The sequence below is a fragment of the Protopterus annectens genome, chromosome 4.part0 (assembly GCF_019279795.1).
Source record: "Protopterus annectens isolate FY-2018-M chromosome 4.part0, PAN1.0, whole genome shotgun sequence".
Classification (NCBI taxonomy): Eukaryota; Metazoa; Chordata; order Ceratodontiformes; family Protopteridae; genus Protopterus; species Protopterus annectens.
In genome coordinates, this window is record NC_056733.1 from 1,937,213,177 (window position 1) to 1,937,235,294 (window position 22,118).

At 40.8% G+C, this 22,118-nt stretch overlaps 1 protein-coding gene across 1 annotated transcript in view; it reads left to right on the forward strand.

The window, feature by feature from the left end:
- Positions 1 to 7,788, forward strand: part of LOC122800074 (protocadherin-10-like) — a 145,500-nt gene extending 137,712 nt beyond the window's left edge. The window contains exon 4 of the mRNA XM_044069580.1: positions 6,067 to 7,788. Coding sequence (XP_043925515.1) covers positions 6,067 to 6,338 — 272 coding nt within the window. The 3' untranslated portion in view covers positions 6,339 to 7,788. The remainder of the gene's footprint in view (positions 1 to 6,066) is intronic.
- The last annotated feature ends 14,330 nt before the right edge of the window (positions 7,789 to 22,118 follow it).

Genomic DNA, 22,118 nt, shown 5'->3' on the forward strand with positions numbered 1-22,118 from the left:
TTTGCCCTCTTTGTTTCTGGCAGCCATCTTGTGTTGGTAGGGGCCTATCTTCTCTGATAGTGAGAGTAGCAGGGCTGCCTGGACCTTGTTTGGCACAAATGGATTTGGTAAAAAAGCAGGGGCTAGCAGGATTTGCATGATTTGTGTGTCACTAGAATCTTCTGTTTTTTGTGGTATTTAAAACCCTTGGTTGAACTGGTTTGGGCTTGTTTGAACCATGCTCTGCTGAGGTGTATCATATCTGGGAAGTTTTACAAAATTCCTGAGGCTCCAAGAGACGAAGACCAATATAAGTGCTTTTTCATTTATTTTTCAATTTCATTGCATTTCACTTGCATACTGTTTTATCTGTGCCTTATAGCTAATTTATCACATTTGCACTGTTCTAAAGCAATTTACTGATTAACTGCATTTCAGTACTGTTTAACTGTATTTCATTGCTATTTACTGCAATTCATTACTGTTTAACTGCATTTTGCTGCATTTCATTACTGTGTAACTGCATTTTTTTCATACTGTGAGTTCTGTTTTTATCTGTAAGTGGTTAATTTGTGCTTTTCTGTGAGGGTTACTGTGTTCTTAACCCTTAAATTGAGTAGCATAGTCTGGATACAGGTTTTCTGCATCCAGAGTTGTTTGTTTTTGCCTTCTGTATTTCTGGCAGCCATCTTGGGTTTGCCTTCTGTGTTTCTGGCAGGCATTTTGTATTGATAGAGGCCTATCTTCTCAGCTAGTGAGAGTAGCAGGGCTGCCTGGACCGTGTCTGGCACAAGCTGATTGGTAAAGGGAGCAGGGGCTATCAGGATTGGCTAGATGTCTATGTTACTAGAATCTTCTATTTTTTTATGGTATTTGCACACCACACGCCACAGCTCCACTGTTTTTAACCCATTGTGAGGTATTCAAGCTACAAAATTTCCCTTAGTAGCACTTGTGTAATCAGCTAGTAGTACTCATCTTAGACTTTCCACCCTTTACCCCTTTGGCTCTCTTTCTGGCCTCTCTCCCTCAGACTCTGACAAATATGGATGGACAATTTCCTACAGTTTTTCCTTCCAGTCTGGTTGATATGGGCATCCTGAGAGAGTGTAGCAACTGCCTCATGTATATGGACAACCCTCTACTACTACTACCTAGGAACACAATTTGTGAGAGATGCAATTGTATTAAGAACCTAGAATCTATGTTTTTTCCCTCACAAGCCAGTATATCTGACACTGAGAAGGTTGTCAACACAAGCACCACACCTCAAACACCACTCACACCTACACAACACCCCCCCATATATGCGGTGGTCCTCAATAAAAACATACCCAAACAAAACAGACCTCCAAGGCAAAAACACACGCAAACTCCACTACCCACCACACCACACACCACACATAGTCCACACACCTGCATCTCACAGCCACTAAGGCTTAACCATAAACTCAGAATATTAGTTATAGGTGACTATATTGTGAGACACACAGATGTGCCCCCCACCTGGCTAGATAAGGAGAAAGTCACAGTTAATTGTTTGTCAGGTGACAGATTCCACTATATCACACATGCACTCAAGTCTATCAACAACCGGTACTGTTACAACTCTGTCATAGTCCATGTTGGCATGAATGAGTTGAGATGTACCTCCATGGAGTATATGAAGAGAGAAAGGATTGAGCTCACTGAGCATGTGTCCCAGGCAGGTATGTCCCTAGCCTCAAGCAGCATCCTACCATCACCTAGAATGATGCCCCAATACAACCAGAAAATGATTGACTTTAACAATTGGCTTAGTTTCTGGTGTCATTGCAAGGGGATCCAGTACCTGACAGCCTAGGAAGACATGATCAACAGACCATGGTGCTTTGCCAGAGATGGCCTGCATCTGTCTCACTTGGGCTTCAGGCTTCTGATAAAGGCTCTTGTCTTCTTTAGGCAATGCCATGAGGTCAAAACTACCAACATGAAAATTTCATCAAAACAGAAATTAAAGGTCATGCTACTAAACGCTAGGAATCTAAACATGAAACTGCACTCATTGAAAGTATTCATAAACCTGGAAGATGCTGACTTTTGTGTAGTCACAGAAACCTGGTTTAAAGCTGCGGAGAGCTCCCCAGCCTTACCAGGTTACTCATTCTATCATGCATTCAGACCCTAAACCATGGACAGCAAAGCAAAAGAGGTGGAGTTTCAATATATATTAAATACATACACACCTCCAGGGTGGTCAAACAGTATGATGCACAGGAAACACTCCAGGGGCAGTTAACTGTTGACAAGACCCCTATTCAAATCATAGCTAGCTAAAGGCCCCCAAATTTGACTCAAGATGCCCACTCCACCTATCTGGACCTCTTCAAAACTATCAACATTCAACCCTTTACACTTATCCTGGGTGACTCTAACTATCCAACCATAGATTGGAAGAACTACTCATGCCAAAACACAAATGCCCAGATATTCCTTGATTTCGCCAATGCAAATGCCTTGGACTAGCTGGTTGACACCCCCACAAGAGGTGATAATATTTTGGACTTGGTATTAACCAACATGAGTAACCACTGCAGCATTCTTATAGTGTCATCCTCCCTGGTAAGATCTGACCACAAAGCAGTCACTTTCAAAGTCAACATCTTCCTTGTCCCCCCCCCCCCCCGAGCTAGAGTCAAACAAAAAAAGTTCTCCAAAGCTGATTATAACCTCCTGAGGGAAAGTATAAACAGCTTTACTGCCCCTCCCCCTCTGTAGAAACTGGCACAAATGTCCAAACCTACACCAAAGTACTATACAAGCATTTATATAGCTGCATGGATCAATAACACCTGATAGCTTTACTCTTCCTTGAGGAGGAAGATTTTGTCCTATCTGGTGGACATCTGCAATAAATAAACTCTATAATAAAAGGAAAAAAATTGCTGTCCAGGACCAAGAAGGAGCAAGTGCCTAATTGGAAGCAATCTGTCCTTAGCCTGAATAAGCAAATAAGAGCACTAGTGAAATCCTCCAAAGGAAACTTCGAGACCAAACTGGCCACATCTACTAAAGTAAATCATAAGGCCTTCTTCACATATGTCCGCAATCTCAAAGGAAGCAATCAGATATGCTCAGAACTGGTGGTCAAGGACACCACATACACAAATGCCGTAGATATAGCCAACCTGCTGGCAGGTTCAACTAAAACTTCACCCCTTTGTCCCCTATCAGTAAATCAGGGCATCCCCAGCATGTGCCCCCCCTCCCTTAATCTCTAGGGAGCAAGTCATCACTGCCCTCTCAAAGGCAAAAAAATGCAGCCTCCATGGGACCCAATAACATCCCAGGCTGCATCCTTCATGAACTCAGGCAGGAACTTGTAGCACCATTAGGCACCTGTTCAACCAAAGCCTGAGTATCAGCTTCATCCCAGCTGAGTGGAGGACAGTCACTGTCATCCCTTTGCAGAAAGATGGAGCATTCACCGATTCAGGAAATTATAGACCCATCAGCCTAACTAGCTTGAGCTGCAAGGCCATGGAATGGATTATCATGGACCTCATTAACAAGGACATTGGCAACCTCCAAACACTCGATCCCACACAGTTTGATTTTGTCAAGGGGATGTCATGCCTGTTAAATTTGTTTGACTTCTTTGAGACAGTTACCAAAGCCATGGATGAGAGGAAGACTGTGCATACCTCCTACCTTGACCTCACCACTCTATTCCCCACTCAGGTATAATAGATAAACTTTCTCAACTAGGCATCAGTCCATATGTTACCAGATGGGTAGCAAACTGGCTAACTGATAGAACACACCTAGTCAAAACAGAGGAAGCCACCTCAAGCATTAGACCCGGAATGAGCAGCATACTCCAGGGACTGGTCTTGGTGCCTCTGTTGTTTGAGATATACTTTTCTGAGGTGCAGGCCAAAACCAGTCTGCTATGGATGACCAGGTTTGCAGATGACTGCAAGCTGGGTGCTGTCATCAACTCCCCTTGTGTTGTGAACATCCTCCAAGAGGTTCTCACCTAAACAAATGACTGGTGCCAGAAACATGGCCTCAAACTGAATGCCATAAAATGCATCATCATCCCCTTTGGGGAGAAGGATGTCTCCACAAATTATCACATTAATAATAAGGTCCTAAGCATGCTATCAGTCGTGAGAGACTTGGGTACCCATGTTGATAGCACCCTGACTTTTGATCACCATATTGCCTCCATTGTACAGAAAGCTTTCTAAATGGCCTAACTCATTAGGAAGGGTATCTCATTCAGGGACAATGAGGTCATAACATCCCTGTATTCTTCCCTTATAAGACCCATTATTGAGTACAACGCCCCTTTCGGCATATACCTCACAAAGCACATGCAGCAGCTGGAGAGACCACAGAAGTTCCTCACCAGGAGAATCCAGAGCATCTGCCCTATATACAGATAGGCTAAAAGCCCTGTACCTCTACTCAGTTTCATACAGACTCCTCAGAGGTGACCTCTGTCTGGCATACAAAGCAATCTCAGACCCCACCTTGATGGGACTGCTGCATATCCGCAAGTCAAGCTCCACTCGCGTAACCCGCACTTGCAACCTCAGCCTGGTCTGTGACATCAATAGAACTTGTTGGTGGGACAGATTTATGTCCCAGAGACTCCCCTTCTGTGGAATAGACTACCTCTCCACATCAAGCAGAGTGCCTCATTATCTCTTTTTAAGTGCACCTGGATAACTGGATGGGGATTAGAAAATACACCCCTGGAATTTCACCTGTGTCCCTACTGGACAGGGCATCAGGAGCTGACTTTTCAGAACATGGGCTAAATTCTTAGCTAGGCTTGTAAGGGCCTCAGGGCTAATATCTTAATAACTTCCTATGATCCTATGGTCTAAGCCTCTTTGAACTGGGACGGGCATGCTGAGACACTAGTCACTAGACAGTATTGCCTTTTGTTATGTGTTTTACTTGTGCAAGTAGTCCCCACTGAAACACAGGGAATACTCACACATAGCCTCACTGCACATACAAGATGTCATCTGCCTGTTCTGCATTATCTCCCTACCCAGTAGTGGAACTTGCTACTGCAGGCAGTCTGGATTCTCACCATGTACTGCTTACAATTCCAAGTTCATCTTCCTGGTAAAGCTGTTGCTTCATTGAAACCACCCATAGACTTCTATGGGCTCCTCTGTTGCTTCTAGGTTTTATATTGGCATGCCTTGCCAGTACATAAAACTCTGAAATGTTTTAGTGTTCCAAGTCTGATTCCCCTTTAGGAATCAGGCATAGAGCTCCAGCAGTCCTCATTAACCTACACTAAATGAGGACTAGTGTAATCCTTGGTTTTACACTTGAGTGCATGGTGACTGATTGGTATTGCATGGTACACTTGGACCGCATTTATTTCTGGAATCCTGGTGACAGTTCCTAATGAATGAGCAAGATTCATTACTGTGAGTCAGGACAGTTCAAAATGTAAAGTCAAAGCTTTACAAAATTGAATGGGATTCTGAAACAAGCACCCCCTACACACTGCAGCTACTTATACATACTAATGCTGGGGGTGCTGCCCCTCAGAGTAAGGGGCACACTCGGACATACTGCAGTCTTAGAATTACTGTATATTCTCCCTATTCAAAAAGACTCACTGCTTTAAGGATTGCAAATGCAATCTGCAAACATTCAACAGGCACCATTATATACTGGTACATCTCCAGAGGCTTGTTGTCAGACAATAGTACAGCAGATACAGTTTTCTCTGTCATAAACTGCAACAAGAAAGTATCACATAAATCCTCATTTTTGAATTATTTTTTTCTTGTTGGCATAATGTAATTTAGAATGCTAAGAAAGCTTTGGATTAAGGCAAACCCTTTCACTAATTTTCTGTAAGTTATGACTTGAGGTCACTCTTGGTTAGTTTGCTATTATTTTACCATATCTTGGGTTGTATGTGCACTTATGCATATGGTTTTCTTTCAAAACTAACTTTGTGTTGTAATGCATGAAGAATCCCACAGGAGTGTAGCTGATTATAAATATATGAAGGCAATTCACAAATATTAATGAATGACAGTCTCTCCCCTTTTTGCATCCTTGCAGAGCGTAAATCAGTGTCTCCTTCAGTTGCTGCTCCAACTTCACATCGTGCATGGACCCCAAGATATGGAGCAGTGTGTACGCAAAGTCAGCCTCCACAGGATTATCAACATAATGTTTACATCCCTGGCACCCCAACTGTAGTGCTCAACAAACATGATGGTTTCACTGACCCACACTCCAAAAACAGTTTCTCAACTTTTGGAAAGAAAAAGAAATTTATCACAAATTCAGACAAGAATGAAGACTATATGATAAACAATGAACTGCAGTGAGCATGACTCTTTTACATATGTCTTTTCTTTTACAGGGTGCAATAAGTAAGAATTATATCTGGGGTACATGATGGGTGTTTTTTTAATAAATATCTCTGCATACTTTGTATAGCACAGGTGTGAATGCTCATCAGATGTTATAAGTTTATTGACTTTTTAAACTGACAGGCTTTGTGGTTGTTAAATATCCCAAGTCACATGCTGGGGGGTTGCAGTAACATTCTCATACAATCAAATAAGTGTTATATTTTTAAGAAATACAGCTAAACAGCACTTAGTTAACTTTGTGGACCAAGATGTATTATGGAGGTTAAACGTGCATAACAGAATGCCATTTATGGTTATACTTTATAGAATATATATATATATATATATATATATATATATATATATATATATATATATGAAAATGTCATTAAACAACTAATAAACAAAACACAGAACCTCAAGTGAGACTGAATGCACAAAGCACTTAATACTACTAATGCTGAATTATAAAACATTGAATAATTCTATCCAACTTAAAAGCCTTGTATCATAAACCCAAGTTACAAAACCAACATCATATGATTTGGTAGTGGAAGTGAAAGGGAAAGGGTTTTTAGTAATGTAATATGTAGGGTAATGGGTAAGGACAGGATTAGGATTCAGGTTAAGGTTTGCATCTCTGCCCCACCATATTTATGTATGCTAACCCTAAACCCAACCCTACATATTTTATTACTAAACAGCCTTTCTCCTAGTAGTACCATTACAATAGACACCGAACACACAAACCACCAAACGCACAAAACACAATATTTATCCCTTTACCTAACTCTTACTCTAACGCTATCCAAGGAGCGCTCACATATACACACTAAGTGTTGTAACCTTTTCAGTCAAACATTCCTTTTCCTGAACACTCCTACTTGCTATAATTTAGAAATGAGCATTCAGTCATTTGTGCTTTCAGTATTTTTTACACCCACACAAACTTTTCAGTCAAATAAGTTTTAGGTATTTTGAACAGTAACCAGATATATATGGTAAAGCTGTACATGAAGGGACCTAGTCAGGGTCAGAACCACGAAAACTGCTGCAGGAGAACATAAAGAGCTTTGGATGACCTCATCACTTTAGGTCACACAAACCATGGCATGATACTGGAGTAGCATTCAATACATTTTGCCTAATCCACATTTCTACATTTCAAGTGTGGTTGTGCACACAGGAGTGCTGTATGATGAACTTTAGGTTATATTTCTTTTGAGCATGTGATGTTGATGCATACTTTGAGATCTCTGTTTAACTTATTTACTCTGCATTTTACACAGCAAAGGCCACTGTATTGCAATTAGGAGGCAGATGCATTTATATCTACTGGACAAAAACAAGGGTAACTGGAAACACTAAGATTATGTAAATCATTTATGAAATAACAGTGTAAATAAAAAAAAGAATCCAAATTTTGTTTTGTTTGTCATCTCATCTATCATATCCTGCTGAAATTTTGTGGATAAATACAATAAATCCAGAACTATCATCTACAGCAAGCATAAACAAAATCATTGAGAGTAATTAAATACATGCAAAAGACCACTTTTATAAATAAATAAATAAATAAATAATTACAGAGGAAAGTGTTCCTTCTGGGAGATAACCCCCTCGTACAGCCCTGTATGGGGAATTGTGCCTCTCTGACTTAAATATAGTAATCTTCACAGACACAAAACTGTGGAGAGGGGTAAACACTAGAGTTCTGGAAAATATGTTTGCACTCTCTCTTGCTGCTGTATTCTGCTGTAGAAACACAATAGATAAAACTTGCAGTTCCAAACAGGGAAAAAGACAGAAAGATTTCCTCTTCTTAATACCTCCAACGCAAGCTATAGCAGAGTTGACCACACACGCTGAAAGAAAAATATTCAAAAACACACTGCTAACAGCAACAGTTGCTTTCAGTGCCATACAGAGTGTGTGTGATCTGATTAGGAAGGAGAAAACAAGAGGTAATCCAGAAGGCTTGAGTCAAGTCTAGAATCCCACCTGTGACCCAGAGGGTGACAGAGCTAACAAGAAACAGAGTACAAAGGTAAAAAACCTTTAATAAAAATAAGAATTTCAGATTTTCTTTAAGCATAGGCAAACTGTGACTATGGTGTAAAGAATATAACAGTGTGGAGTAGTGCCAAACTTTACTTACAATTTTCATTGTACTGCAGATTATAGAAATTTTGTTAAATGCAGGCCAGGTGGCTACAGTATTTATACTTGGTTACTGTGGGGTAGCTGCAGTGAGAGGGAGAATGCCCCTGGTGTCAGAGCGTGGTTCTATGGTGTTCCAGTATATGGTCTTCATTATGAAGTTTTTCCTGAATCTAGCAGTCAGTGAGGGTTCTGCTGTTCAGATTCTTCCTCTCTTCAGGTTCCAAGTGGTGAAGTCAGTGTAAAATAGGCCTAGGTAGCACTGAGCTTGGCTAGATAAAGGGCTGTGAACTGGAAGAGATCATGTGGAAGGGCCAGTTAACCAGTTTTCCTGAAAGGTGGGTGGTACCATGGGGCCTGGGGGCGTGGTTAGATGGTACAAGGGGTTGATGTAATCAGTCTGGGTATGGGCTGTCAATCAAACTAGGAGGCTAAGGTTTGGCCCCCTTTTCTCACATCTAACAACAAAAGGAAAGTCCAAGTCCCAAATGACTGGTAGACAACATTTTCAAATAACTGAAGGTTGCTGTTTAAGTTTCTGCAAATCATGAGGTAAAAAGCATTTCAAACTCATAACAGCTACTGTTTTGATTTGTACACAACTTTACATCACAAATATATATGTATGCATACATATGTACATACATAAAGAGTGGCTTGTTTCCCATGTTATTAGTTCACCAGATAAATAATTCCAAAGTAGATGCAGTGATTTACAAATGTAATTTCTTGATTGGCTTTTTTCATATTAACAACAGTGATCATGGCCGGCCTTAGGCATAGGCCAACTAGGCAGCCGCCTAGAGCACCGGTCTAGCAGGAGTGCTTTTCCAGTATTTATTTGGTGTAGGTAGACCACAATGGGGGCACCAGGTAATGTGTTGGGGGTGCCGAGGAGCCCTTTTGCCTAGGGCGCCAGTTGACCTAGGGCCGCTCCTGGCAGTGATTCTTCATCTTCTTCTTTTGGCTTTTCTCGGTTAGGAGTCACCACAGCGGATCACCTGTCTGCTCATGATTGGCAGTGGAGTTTTACAGTGTCGAGTTGCCAGACCGGTGCCCAACCTTCCACAGAAGGCACACACACACACACACACACACACACACACACACACACACACACACACACACACACACACACACACACACACACACACAAGCGCACTCACGAATAGGACCAATTTAGAGTGTCCAATCCACCTACAGCATGTCTTTGGAATGTGGGAGGAAACCGGAGCACCTGGAGGAAACCCACGCGACCACAAGGAGGACATGCAGACTCCGCACAGAAGGCACCCCAGCCGAGGATTGAACTGGAGAACCTCTTGCTGTGAGACGGCAACGCTAACTGCTGCACCACCATGGCCACCCCCTATATTAACAGCAGTGATTAAAGTTAATTAATAATTTCTGTCCAAATCCTGGGTTAAACAGCACAGATGTTTCAGCTGCATGATGTATGGTTTAGTTTCCTGAGGGAAAATTCACTTTTAATGGAAATGCTTCAGTTTAGACCAGGGTGGTAGTGGGCACCAGCCCGATCTGCCTTGGATGGCAATTTTGTTTCCTTTGAGTGGACCCACAGTGAGCTTGTCTAGGATGTGGAAGTAGAGACCACCATAGTATCAGAAATTGCAGCAGTGTTTTGCTAGTTGTTTTTTGAGGATCTGGAGTCTGATGTCAGACAGGTGGTGTGCCACCCTAATTTTGAACTTGTTCACAATTTTCCCTGTGTAAAAACAATTGCAGCAATTACACTGTATACAGTACATCACAAAACCAGTGTTACAATTGCCAGAACAAGTGCTGTTGATTTTTCTCCTGAGTACTGGACAAATGATGTAGTCCTTGTTACGCATGTATTTGCAAAGGGGGGGGGGCAGAGGTAAGTTCCTCTTTTGCCCTCCTCTGGTCTGAATTTGCACTCTACCCAATCCCAAAAGTTCCTGGTTCTCTTGAAAACTAAACAAAACAAGGATGGGGTCCTAGGAGTTTTTTCAGTTGTTTGCTGTCTATAATTACCACCCAGTTGTTGGTCATGATCTTTCTGATTGTTTTATAGTCTACTGTAAAAGTGAGTGCTGTGCTTCCTTATCTTTTGTTCTCCTGTGGATCCTGGTGCTGGTGTCTGTTCTGTGCCTCTTTTAAAGTTCTGATGGGTCTGAGGATGGAATTCAGTAATCTATTGCTGTTCCTCCTAGCCAGGAAGTCTTGGTGTATTATTTACACTATAGACACAGTTTGCCTATGCTCAAAGATCTGAGATTCTTATTTTTATTAGAGGTTTTTTATAGTCTACAGCTAGTCACTTGGTGCATTTTTATTCCATGAGCACAGAAAGCCTACAAAAAGGTTTTGAGGTCTCAAACATTAATCATGTATATGTAAGGGGGACCGGTCACATTAACCATGTATATCAGCTTCTTACAAGATGGCACTGTAAACCTTTTTGCTATATAAAAGATTAGTCTTTCCTAACATATTTCAGGAGATATAAGTCCCATAAAAGGTCTGTGGTGCATGTGATAAATATATGGTTAGGTAGGGGTTCTAATCCCAACAATGGCAACTCAGTGCATGCGTGTGCGCAACTATAACCCCCTGCAGAGGTGTGTATGTCTTGGCTATGTGTGTACATTGCCATTACAAAAGTGGGCACTACCTCTCATATTACATGTGATATAAGCATTGATAGGGGCAAGTCACACTGGAAAAAGTTATGTAACAAAGCTTTCATAATTAGCTCTAAGGAATATTAGCCCCACTAATGCAGACACAACCTCTCATATTACATGCATTACAAAACAGGTTAATAAAGTCTGGTGATGGCCAAATAAAATTATACATTTTCAATGATCAAAGTGTGAACCACTGTATTAGATGGACTTGATGAAGCTTAGGAGAAGTGTTTTCTTAAATATAGTTCTATAGTAGTAGCTCATGGTGTGTTGTCATTTTTTGTTTGTTAAAAATAAAAATAAAAACCAAAACCTATTGACGAAGAATGAGGTTCTACAAGCTGATGCTTGAATCCTCTGCTCCAATGGAGGCCCAAGGCTTAACCTCTCTCTCTCTCTCTCTCTTCTTCATCTTTGTGGTTGCAATCTTCTTGGATTTGTGTTGGCAGTTGTTATGTTATCTAAAGCTAATCAGATCTGCACATTGGGTGGTTATTATAGCAGACAGATTATCTGTCCAGACTTGCTCTGGGTCTTTTATGTTTTCTGTAGTGGCAGTCGTTGTAATTCATCATTGACTTGATGTCATCCTGTGGGTGGTTTTCCAGTTATATGAATAGTTTAGCAGCTGAGTCTTGAATAAGTTGTTTCATGGTTGGTGAGTGGGTGTCTTTGTCCAGCTGTTCATTGGTTACAAATCATTGGGCATCTAGGATAAGTTTAAGGATCTTATTCTGTAGTCTCTGGAGAGTTTAAATGTGACTGAAGGGTGCGTATCCCCATACTGGTGCTGCGTAGAGCATCTAAGCTCTGATTGTGGTCCTGTAGAGAAGCAAGTTGTTTATGATGTTCAGGGCACTTCTCCCATTCATTAGTGGGTAAAGTTGGTTAGAAGTTTTCCATACTTTCACCACGTTAGTTTCTATGTGTGATTTCCAGGAAAGTAGTTTGTCCATTGTAACTCTGAGGTACTTTACAGATTCTTTCCAAGGGATGGCTTTGTTGAACATTGTAATAATTTTGTCCGGATATAAGAAGCGTCTACTCATCCATATTGCAGTGCTTTTTTCTGGGTTAATCTCAATACACCAGGTATGGAACCAAGTTTCTAGAGCATCAGCAGCCACTTGGAGTCTTTTGGAGATTAACCAGGTTGAGTGGATTTATAAAGTACTGCAGTATCGTCTGCATACTGTGCCAGCATGGTTCCGCCTGTGCTTGGAATGTCACTAACGTAGATGTTACTTGTGGTCCATGCAATCTATGATATAACTTTTTGCTCTAGCACTCAAAATGTTTTAAAATCATGCCTGAAATATTACTCATTTTATTAACTGTTTATGCGTGTGTGTGTGTGTGTGTGTGTGTGTGTGTGTGTGTGTGTGTGTGTGTGTTCGTGTATACTTCATTTACAGTGATACACTAGCTGAAATAAACAAACAAATAAATAAATAAATAAATAAATGGCTAATGACCTTGAACTATATAAATGGGTATTAAAAGGGATAGGTAGACAGATAGCTAGATAGAAAGACAGACAGATGAATGGATGGGGGAATAGTTGGAAAAGAAGATGGACAGAAGGATGGATGAATGGATAGATGGCTAGACAGTCAGAAGGAGGGATACATGGGTGAGCAGACACTTGGACAGAAATAATCTTCAAGGTATGTTTATGATTCTTTTGACATAAGTGTTTCTGTAAGACATACATACCTCAGATATTGTCTATGAAAATACTTATTCTGTATTGTAGGGCATACCCAACCTGGATGTTGTGTTGCTGTTATGAATTTTAATGAGATGAATCATTTTCGAGATTAGGTAAAACAGTAATTCACACCTTGAAGGATTTAGTTTGAATATCAATTTTTAGCTAACAGGGCCATTAATGTCTGTTTTTAGTTTGTGTAATACAAATCTAAACCTGAATGTAGCTATTTAATTGTTTTAACGTTTTAAAATGGGATAAGTAATGGGATCCAGGTAAATATGGCTGTGGCCCTGGTCGCAACAGCTCAGGACGTAAGGGCATGTCTACTTGATGTGATATAAGCAGAACTTTCTGATATATTAACTACAAGCCTTGAATGATGCAAAGCATCAAAAGGAAAACACTGCCTTGAAAGGGATCTGAACCCCTTCTGTGGCTCACAATGTAGGACACTGCTTCATACCCTTCATCTCTCTATCTCTCTATGGGTCTACTTCAAGAGCGAACGCTCATTTGAACAAAACCCATATAACCAAGACCAAGTTACTGAAACTACAAAATAATGAAACACTACAATAACAAAACTCAAGATCTCGAATAACGCTCACTTTCCGTAAAAAAACAAAACACAAAAAATGACCAGCACTGCTACACCACCACCCTACTACTAACCCTTCCCATAAGTCCACAATACCTTAAAGAAACAGTACTAAAAAGTATGTACATTGCTTTTGCGGGGGGGGGGGGGCAAACCCCCCTGAACCCCCCCCGCCTAAATTAAATATACCAACTCCATAATCACACTACCTTGTGGAAAAGGGCATATGTACATCTAGTTAGCTACTGCTACAATTGACTGCAGGTCAGTAACTGTTTTCATGTTTCTGAGTTTATTATTGCAATGTTTTGTTATTTTGGAGTTTTGGTAACTTGGTCTTGGTGATATGGGCTTCATTCAATTTGAAGTAGACCTATATATATATATATATATATATATATATATATATATATATATATGCATATCAGTTCTGACAGTTCACCTACCAATAGAAAAAAGAAATATGTTTTCCATTTCCTCCAAATAAGTGAGGTCTCAAAGGTACTAAATTTTGAGGCCTAAAATGGGAGGGATAGGGTGGGGTGCAACACCCCTGCCAAATACATTTCACTTAAGATTTAAATAATGAAACATGATGATCTGTTGGATGGTAGTAAGACTGCCAGAAGTACACAGTTCTTTATAGGATCATAAAAAGTTACTAGGCTAATGGCTCTAGGGTCCTTACAAGCACAGCAAAGTTCTGCCCTTGTTTCCACGAACAGCATCTATTGTTCCTTTCTGAAAGAGACACAGGTGGAACCTTTGAGGTGAACTTATGGTTACCCATCCAATCGCCCAGATTGCACTTGAAGAGGGCCAAAGAGGTGCTATACTTGACATGAATTGGAAGTCAGTTCCACAGGTGCAGTAACCTCTGGGAGACAAATCTGTCCTTCCAGCAGGTTCTATTAATGTCACTTGCAAGGTTAAGGTCTTTAGAGCAAGTAATCTGTGAGCCATTTGACTTATGGATATGCGGCATTTCCAGTAAAGCAGAGTCAGAGTCAGAGATTGCATTATACGTAAGGCAGAGATTGCCTCTGAGTGGTCTGTATAAAATGGAGTAAAGTAACAGTGATTTCAGCTGATCCACATAGGACATATACTGAATACCTTGAATTCTCCTTGTGAGGAACTTCTGTGGTCTCTACAATTGCTGCAGGTTCCTGGAAAGGTACATACCAAAAGGGGGTGTTGTACTCAATTATTGGCCTAATGAGGGAAGAGTACAGGGACATTATAACTTTTTTTTTTCAGAGGCAATGCCCTTACTTATGAGATGAGCAATATAGAATGCCCTTTTTACCACAGTGGAGACATGGTGATCAAAGGTAAGGTTGCTGTCAACTTGTGTGCCTAGGTCTCTCACCACTGAGTACAAGCTTAGGGTGTTTCTACTGATGTGGTAGTTAGCAGGAACATCGCTCTTAACAAAAGGGATGATAAAACATTTTTTTGCATTGAGTTTAAGACCATGACTTTAGCACCAATCATTTGTTTGTGTAAGACCCTCTTTTAGGATATTGACATCGTTTGGCGGATTCTATGACCGCTCCCAGTTTGCAGTCATCAGCAAACCTTGTCAGCCACAGACCTTTAGTTTTTGCTTGTACTTCAGAGAAATAGATTCTGAACAGTAGAGGCCCCAGGACTGATACCTGTGGAACACCACTGGTTACGAGTCTGCTGTTGGAAGCAGATTCCCTATTTTGACTGTGTGGGTTCTATTGGTGAGCCAGTTAGCAACCCACATAACAATATACATGTTGATAATGAGCTGGGTGAGTTTGTCAATAATGCCTGAGTGAAGGATAGTGTCAAAAGCCTTGGCCAAGTCCAGGTAAGCTGTGTACACAGTTTTCCCCTCATGCAGGGCTCTGGTGACTGTCTTGAAGAAGTCCACCAAGTTTAACAGGCATTATCTCCCTTTGACAAATCTAAACTGAGTAGGGTCAAGTGTTTGGAGATTACCTATATCTTTGTTGATAAGGTCCATGATGAGCCGCTCTATGACCTTGCAGATAATTCTAGTCAGGCTAATAAATCTATAGTTACTAGGGTCAGTGGAAGCACCATCCTTGTGTAAAGGGATAACAGTGGCCGTTTTCCATTTAGCTGGGATGAAGCCGGTGCTTAGACTATGACTGAAAAGAGTACCCGATGGTGTTGCTCATTTTTGTTGGAGCCCATGTAGGACACAACTTGGGATGTTAACAGGTCTCATAGATGCTGTGTTTTTGGCCTTAGGGCATTTATGACCTGCTCTCTGGAGATACAAGGTGGGGACAGGTGGAAGGAATGTCATGCGGTATATGTGTTGGGGACAGGGGAGTGAAGTTTTCACAGAACCTGACAGCTAACAGGTTTGCTATGTCCACAGGCTCAGTGTATGTAGTATCACTAACTACCAGTTTGGCACAAATCTGTATCTTACCTTTTAGTCTACAGATTTAACTAAAGAATGCCTTATGGTTGTCCTTAGTTGAGGACACTAATTTGGATTCATAGTTTGCTTTGGAGGACTTCACAAGAAGTCTTATTTGCTTGTTTAAGCTGAGAAGGGAGCGTTTTCAGTTTAGGGCATGCTCTCTCTTACTTCTGGACAACAATTTCTTCCTTTGATTGTAAAGCCTGCTTATGGCAGTTGTACACCAGGCAGGTTTGCTCTTCTTTGAAGAACTTGTTTGGTCCTATCAGGTATGGCCACGTCAATACAGTTATAAAGGTGTTTGTAAAAAGCATTGGTGTAGGACCCAGGATAGTTGCCAGTTCCATCTGAGATGGGAGGTGCAGTGAAGCTATTTATAATAAACCTTAGAAGGATATAATCTGCTTTGGAGAAGTTTTTTAGTCTAGTTGCTACTGGGGGGGGGGGGGGTGTTCCACTGTGATAGTTACTTCGAATTAGACCAATTTGTGGTCATATCTGACAAGGAACGACCTCACAGTGGGGGTGCTACAATGGTACCCGATATTGATAAGCATCAGATCCAAGATGTTGTCACCCCTATTTGGGCTGTCCACCAGCTAGTCCAGGGTGTTGGAGTTAATGAACTCGAGGAGCCATTGGGCAAGTGAGTTTGAGCATAAGTAATTTACCCAGTCAATGGATGTGTTTTGATGGATTCCAGTAGTTCCAAGTAGGCAGCGTGGGTGTCTTGGTTCATGGAGGGGGTCCTGTAGCTGGCAATGACTTGAATAGATGTCCTACCAACAGTTAATTGTACCTGAAGTGTCTCCAGGGAATCATGCTGTTTAATCAATCTGGAAGTGTATTTATCTTTAATGAATACTGATACACTGCCTCCTTTAGTTTTCATGCCTTCCATTCATGGTCTGAACATGTGGTAGGAGCTGTCAGCCGATATGGCTGGGGTGCTCTCCACTGCTTTGAACTAGTTCTTCGTAACTGCACAGATGTCAGTGTCTTCCAAGGTGGGGACTGCTTCCAGTGAGTGTAGTTTTATGGTAAGACTCCTAGCATTTAGCAGCATAACCTTGAGGTTGTTTTTTGATGAAATTTTTATGTTAGGAATTTTGTCCTTGTGACATTGCCTAAAAAAGGCACTATGGGTGTGGCAAGAGCCTTTGCCAGTAGCCACAATTCCAGGGGTGAGAGATGATGACCATCTCTGGTAAAGCACTGAGGGTAATGTGCTGCTCAAGGCTAGGGACACACCTGCCTGTGAGACATAATCAGGGAGCTCAATCATGTCTCCCTTAATGTAGTCCAGAGAGGTACATCTGAAGTGCCTGTGTGATTTGACAAAGCCTGGCACCAGAAAGACAGCTGACTGTGACTTTCTCCTTGTTCAGCCTGCTAAGGGGGATGTCTGTATGTCTCACTATAGAGTCTATTTTGAGTGGATGTACACTGCCTTATGGGCTTTGATGGTCAGACACTTGTGCTTGTGTCATTGTGTGTATTGTGTGTTTTTGGTGTTATGGTTGGTTTAGTATGTATGTGTTTTGGAGGTCTCTGGTGTTTAGGTAGATTTTTTGCGAGTACCTCCGCATATGTTGGTCTATGTCTATGCTGTGTGTCATGAGTAGGAGTTGTGGTAGGTGGACTAACAACCCGCTCTGCATTGCTGTCTATTGTGTGAGAGAGCTGTGATTCCAGATTCATAATATAGGTGCATCTTTCAAAAATGGTACAGGAATGACTTACAAGTAGGGGTTGTCTTTGTACATGAGGCTCTTGCTACATTGCCTCAGTAGACCCATGTCACCCAGGCTGGTAGGAGAAAAGGAGGGACACTGACAGTTCATGGTCCTAGGAATAATCTTGGTCTGGCTATAGCAGTTGAAGAGGAAATACAGCAGGGGCAGGTATTAACAGGTTTATGTGTGAAGAGCTCTGGTTTAGGTAATATTTATGAGGCTAGAGAACAGGCATCTGTAACCAGCAATCCCTCTGTGCAGTAGTGTATGATGTCCAAACAGGCACAAACAAGCACAAAACAGTTCAAACACAGGCTTTTTAAAGCAGAAATACAGAAAACAGACAAAGTTCAAATTATGCAATCAAAATGCCCTAACCAGTGCCCTGCAACAGTAACTCTAGCTAGATCAGTCCAAACTCTACCTTCCTCCCACAAGGGCACATGGGGGCTCTCCAGACAAAAGATTAACTGGTTTACAAGCTCCAAAGTCACAAACAGTACCAGAGTCAGCAAAAACATGAATCTACTCTATGCTAGTGTTTTTCAAGTGCAGCAAACAAGTAAAATGAGAAAAACAAGCAGATGAACAGTAATTACAGTTTTTAAGAGGAATTCAATTAGCAGACAATCTAAAAATGCAGTAAAATGCAGATGCATAGTTTAAACAAACAGATATGCAGCAAATATTGTTTTAGTTAATCTGTAAGTGCAGAAAACAGTTGAAAATAAGCACTTAACTTTTGTAGTCTCTCAGCAGGTATTTGGTAAACAGTAGAACAATGGCAGAAGGCCTAACTATCTGCAGCTTTGAGCAAACAAGCACAAACTGGTTCAAACAAAGACTTATTAAAGCAGAAAAACATGAAATAGGCAAAGTTCAAATTATCCAATCAAAATGCCCCGGACAGTGGCCTGCAACAGTAACTCTAGATAGATCAGTCCAAATTGTACCTTCCTCCCATGATGGCACAGGGGGGAGGGCTCTCCAGACAAAAGATTAACTGTTTTGCAAGCTCCAAAGGTCGCAAACAGTACTAGATTCTGCAAAAACTGAAACTAGTCTATGCTAGTGTTTTTCAAGTGCAGCAAACAAGTAAAATGAGCAAACAAGTAGATGAACAGTAATTACAATTGTAAGAGGAATTCAATTAGCAGACAGTCTAAACAATGCAGTAAAATACAGTTGCACAGTTTAAACAGATATGCAGCATATATTAGTTAATCCGAAAGTGCAGAAAGCAGTTGAAAATAAACACTTATCTTTTGTAATCTCTCAGCAGGTATGTGGGAAACAATAGAGCAAGGGCAGAAGGCCTAGCTCAGTGCACTTTGAAATAAAATAAAGTTTGTTATGAACTCCAAGATACTGACTCTTTTGCTATCACCATATGTAACTCATCAAAAAAGACTGACATCTCTTGAGTAACGAAAACAGTCACGGGTCAAAAAATAAGTTTAAAAAGAACTGTGTTTTTGCAGAAAGGGATGACCCCCTGTGTCACTCACACTCCCATTGGTTCTACACACACACACACACATATATATATATATATATATATATATATATATATATATATATGTATATATATATATATATATATATATATATATATGTGTGTGTGTGTGTGTGTGTAAAATATATAAAATATTAATATATTAAAATATATATAAAATATATATAAGCCAAAAAGGGTATGGAAACTACTCAGTAAGAGCTGCTTCACTGAAGCCCACTGCAGTGAATCCATTTCCTTGAAATGTATCACTGCCTTTCACCAAACATAGCACATTCACACCACGATTTGGATTTACAAAAAAAAAGAAAAAAAAAAAGTGAAAGCAATTACCAGAATAAAGCTTATAGTATATACAGTTTGTTCCAGTTGAGATATATCAAGCACATTTAGAAAGTGCAGGAAGCAGAAAGCATGACTGCTTATCCCTACTGGCATAACAAAACCATTTTCGGTGTGTTCTGTCTGTTTCAGTCAGTTGAAACATATTTTCGATGTGTTCTGTCTGTGTCAGTCAGTTGAAACATATTTTCAATGTGTTCTGTCTGTCTCAGTCAGTTGAAACATATTTTCGATGCGTTCTGTCTGTCTCAGTCAGTTGAAACATATTTTCAATGTGTTCTGTCTGTCTCAGTCAGTTGAAACATGAAGTAACAGTCCTTCTATCGTGTGTATAATGAGTGCAGTTATCCTCCTTCCTAGCTTAATAAAGGATTTTTGACTGGAAACAGACTGTGTATCTTGGTTGGATTACTTCTGAATACCTAATAGAGTTAATAATTCTGTATTACATTAATAATATTTCAAAATAAGTTTTTATTTTTTTTTTATTTAAGATATTTTTAAGTTTGCTACTTCTACTACCATTTTCTGATTTCTTTCTGCTTTTTAATATATGGTGAATAACTAGACATACAGGAACTGAAAAAACTTCCACACATAGAAGTTTCTTATAAGGTTTTGTTTTATTCTTCTTCCTAGCTTACAGTGAACCCCTCTCCCTTCCTACCTTACTTGTCAGTAGAATATCATACTTATGAGAAGAGGAGTTTCCGTTCTTCCTTCCCCACTCAGTAAAGGTGTACTTAATTGTTCATAATCATTAACTCCCCATGCTCCCCTTGTAATATTGTAATTAAGTGCTCATGTCTGAACTAGTTCACCTCCTGTATCCATGTTCAAAGTATAAATAATGTACCTGTGTTTAGGCTAGACCTCGCCCATTTCTAGTTCTTTTATAATAATAAAACTACATATTTGTATCTAGAGTAGTACTCCTCACATGTCCAACTCTTTAGTTATAAATGATGTGCTGGTGTCTATATAATCATGTGGTCAGATTCACTAAAGCCTACATGGTCCATTTCCACCATGTGCACATCGCGCCACGATGCTCACATGGTAACACTGTGTTTTGGATTTAGTAAATGTCTCTACATGGTGTGTAGAGCCTTTCACAGCCATGCAAACAAGGTAGACATAATGGCATGCAAATTAAAGCATAAGCAGGTGAGCTGTATGCTAATTAACCAATCCAAGAAGAAGGAGCTATTCAAAAAGCTATAAAGCAACCATGTAGACTCAGTGCTGGTTTTCCTTGCGAATTCAAAAACTTATTAGAATACAGCCACGGAAAGGAGTCTGTACAAAAAGAATGTTAGGGGCTGCTGCTGCTTTAATTCATGTGTATAAGCAACAAACTGAAGTCTGTGGTGCTGCTGCTGCTAATAGACCATGGCCAAGAAGGAGAAGAGTTTTCAGACCCCGGGTAACTTATCACAACCTACATGATGTGAGAATTGTAGAGTGCTACAGGATGGGTAGAAACACACTACAGGAACTCTGTAACTTCTTTCACCCTCAACTCAGAGCCAGGGCAAACCAAGAGAAACCCATCCCAATGGAGACAAAGTTATGTGTAGCACTTAGAATCTTAGCTACAGGTAGTTTTTAGAGACCAACAGGTGGCATGTTGGGGATTTCACAGGCATCAGCATCCAGGATCCTCCATCATGCTAGTGACTACATATATTTTCCCTGTACTCCTGATGATAGGAGCAGAAATATGCAGGAGTTTTACCCTGTAGCACACTAGCCTGAAGTACTGGGTGCCATAGATTGCAACCATGTAGAAATTAACACACCACCTGGGGAACAGGGAAGGTTCTACATTAATAGAAAGGGCTTCCACTCTGTTAACTGCCAAGTTATGTGTAAAGCCAAGGGAATAAACTTGAATGTGTGTGCTGGCAACCCAGGCAGTTACTATGACTCACGTATCTGGCACACCTCCCAACTGTATCAAATGTTCACTGAGGGGGCTATCCCACAGGGTCATTTACTTGGGGATGCAGGTTATGCACTGGAACTGTGGCTGATGACACCCATCAGAAATGCACACACACCTGTTGATGAACGCCATAATGAGACACATGTTCAAACCAGGAATATCATATAACTTGCATTTGGGGTGCTGAAGTCACAGTTCCGGTGCCTAGATACATCTGGGGAAGCCCTGCAGTACAGTCCATGAACATTTCCTGAAATATTTACAGTTTGTGCCATGCTACACAACATCATCCTGAGAAAACAGCTTCAGCAGGATCAACAAGGGGAAGGAGCACACATCCTACCACCAATGCCAAGGTCACAACAGCCATACGCAGGTGAGAAGTCAGAGGGAGAAGCAACAGCTGCTGTGGGAGTAGGCAGACGTAGCCATGCTCAAAATGCCCTTGCATTGGCTAAGAGACAATGCATAGCACGCTCACTCACCATGTAAGGGCCTAAAACCTTCCTCCTATGCACATACATATAACAACAGTGATGTCAAGCAACTGCCACAACCTTTACATCCATATATTGGCTGTGTACTGCTTGCACTAGACAGAGTTAAACCTGAAATAAAACTGTTGCAACTGCT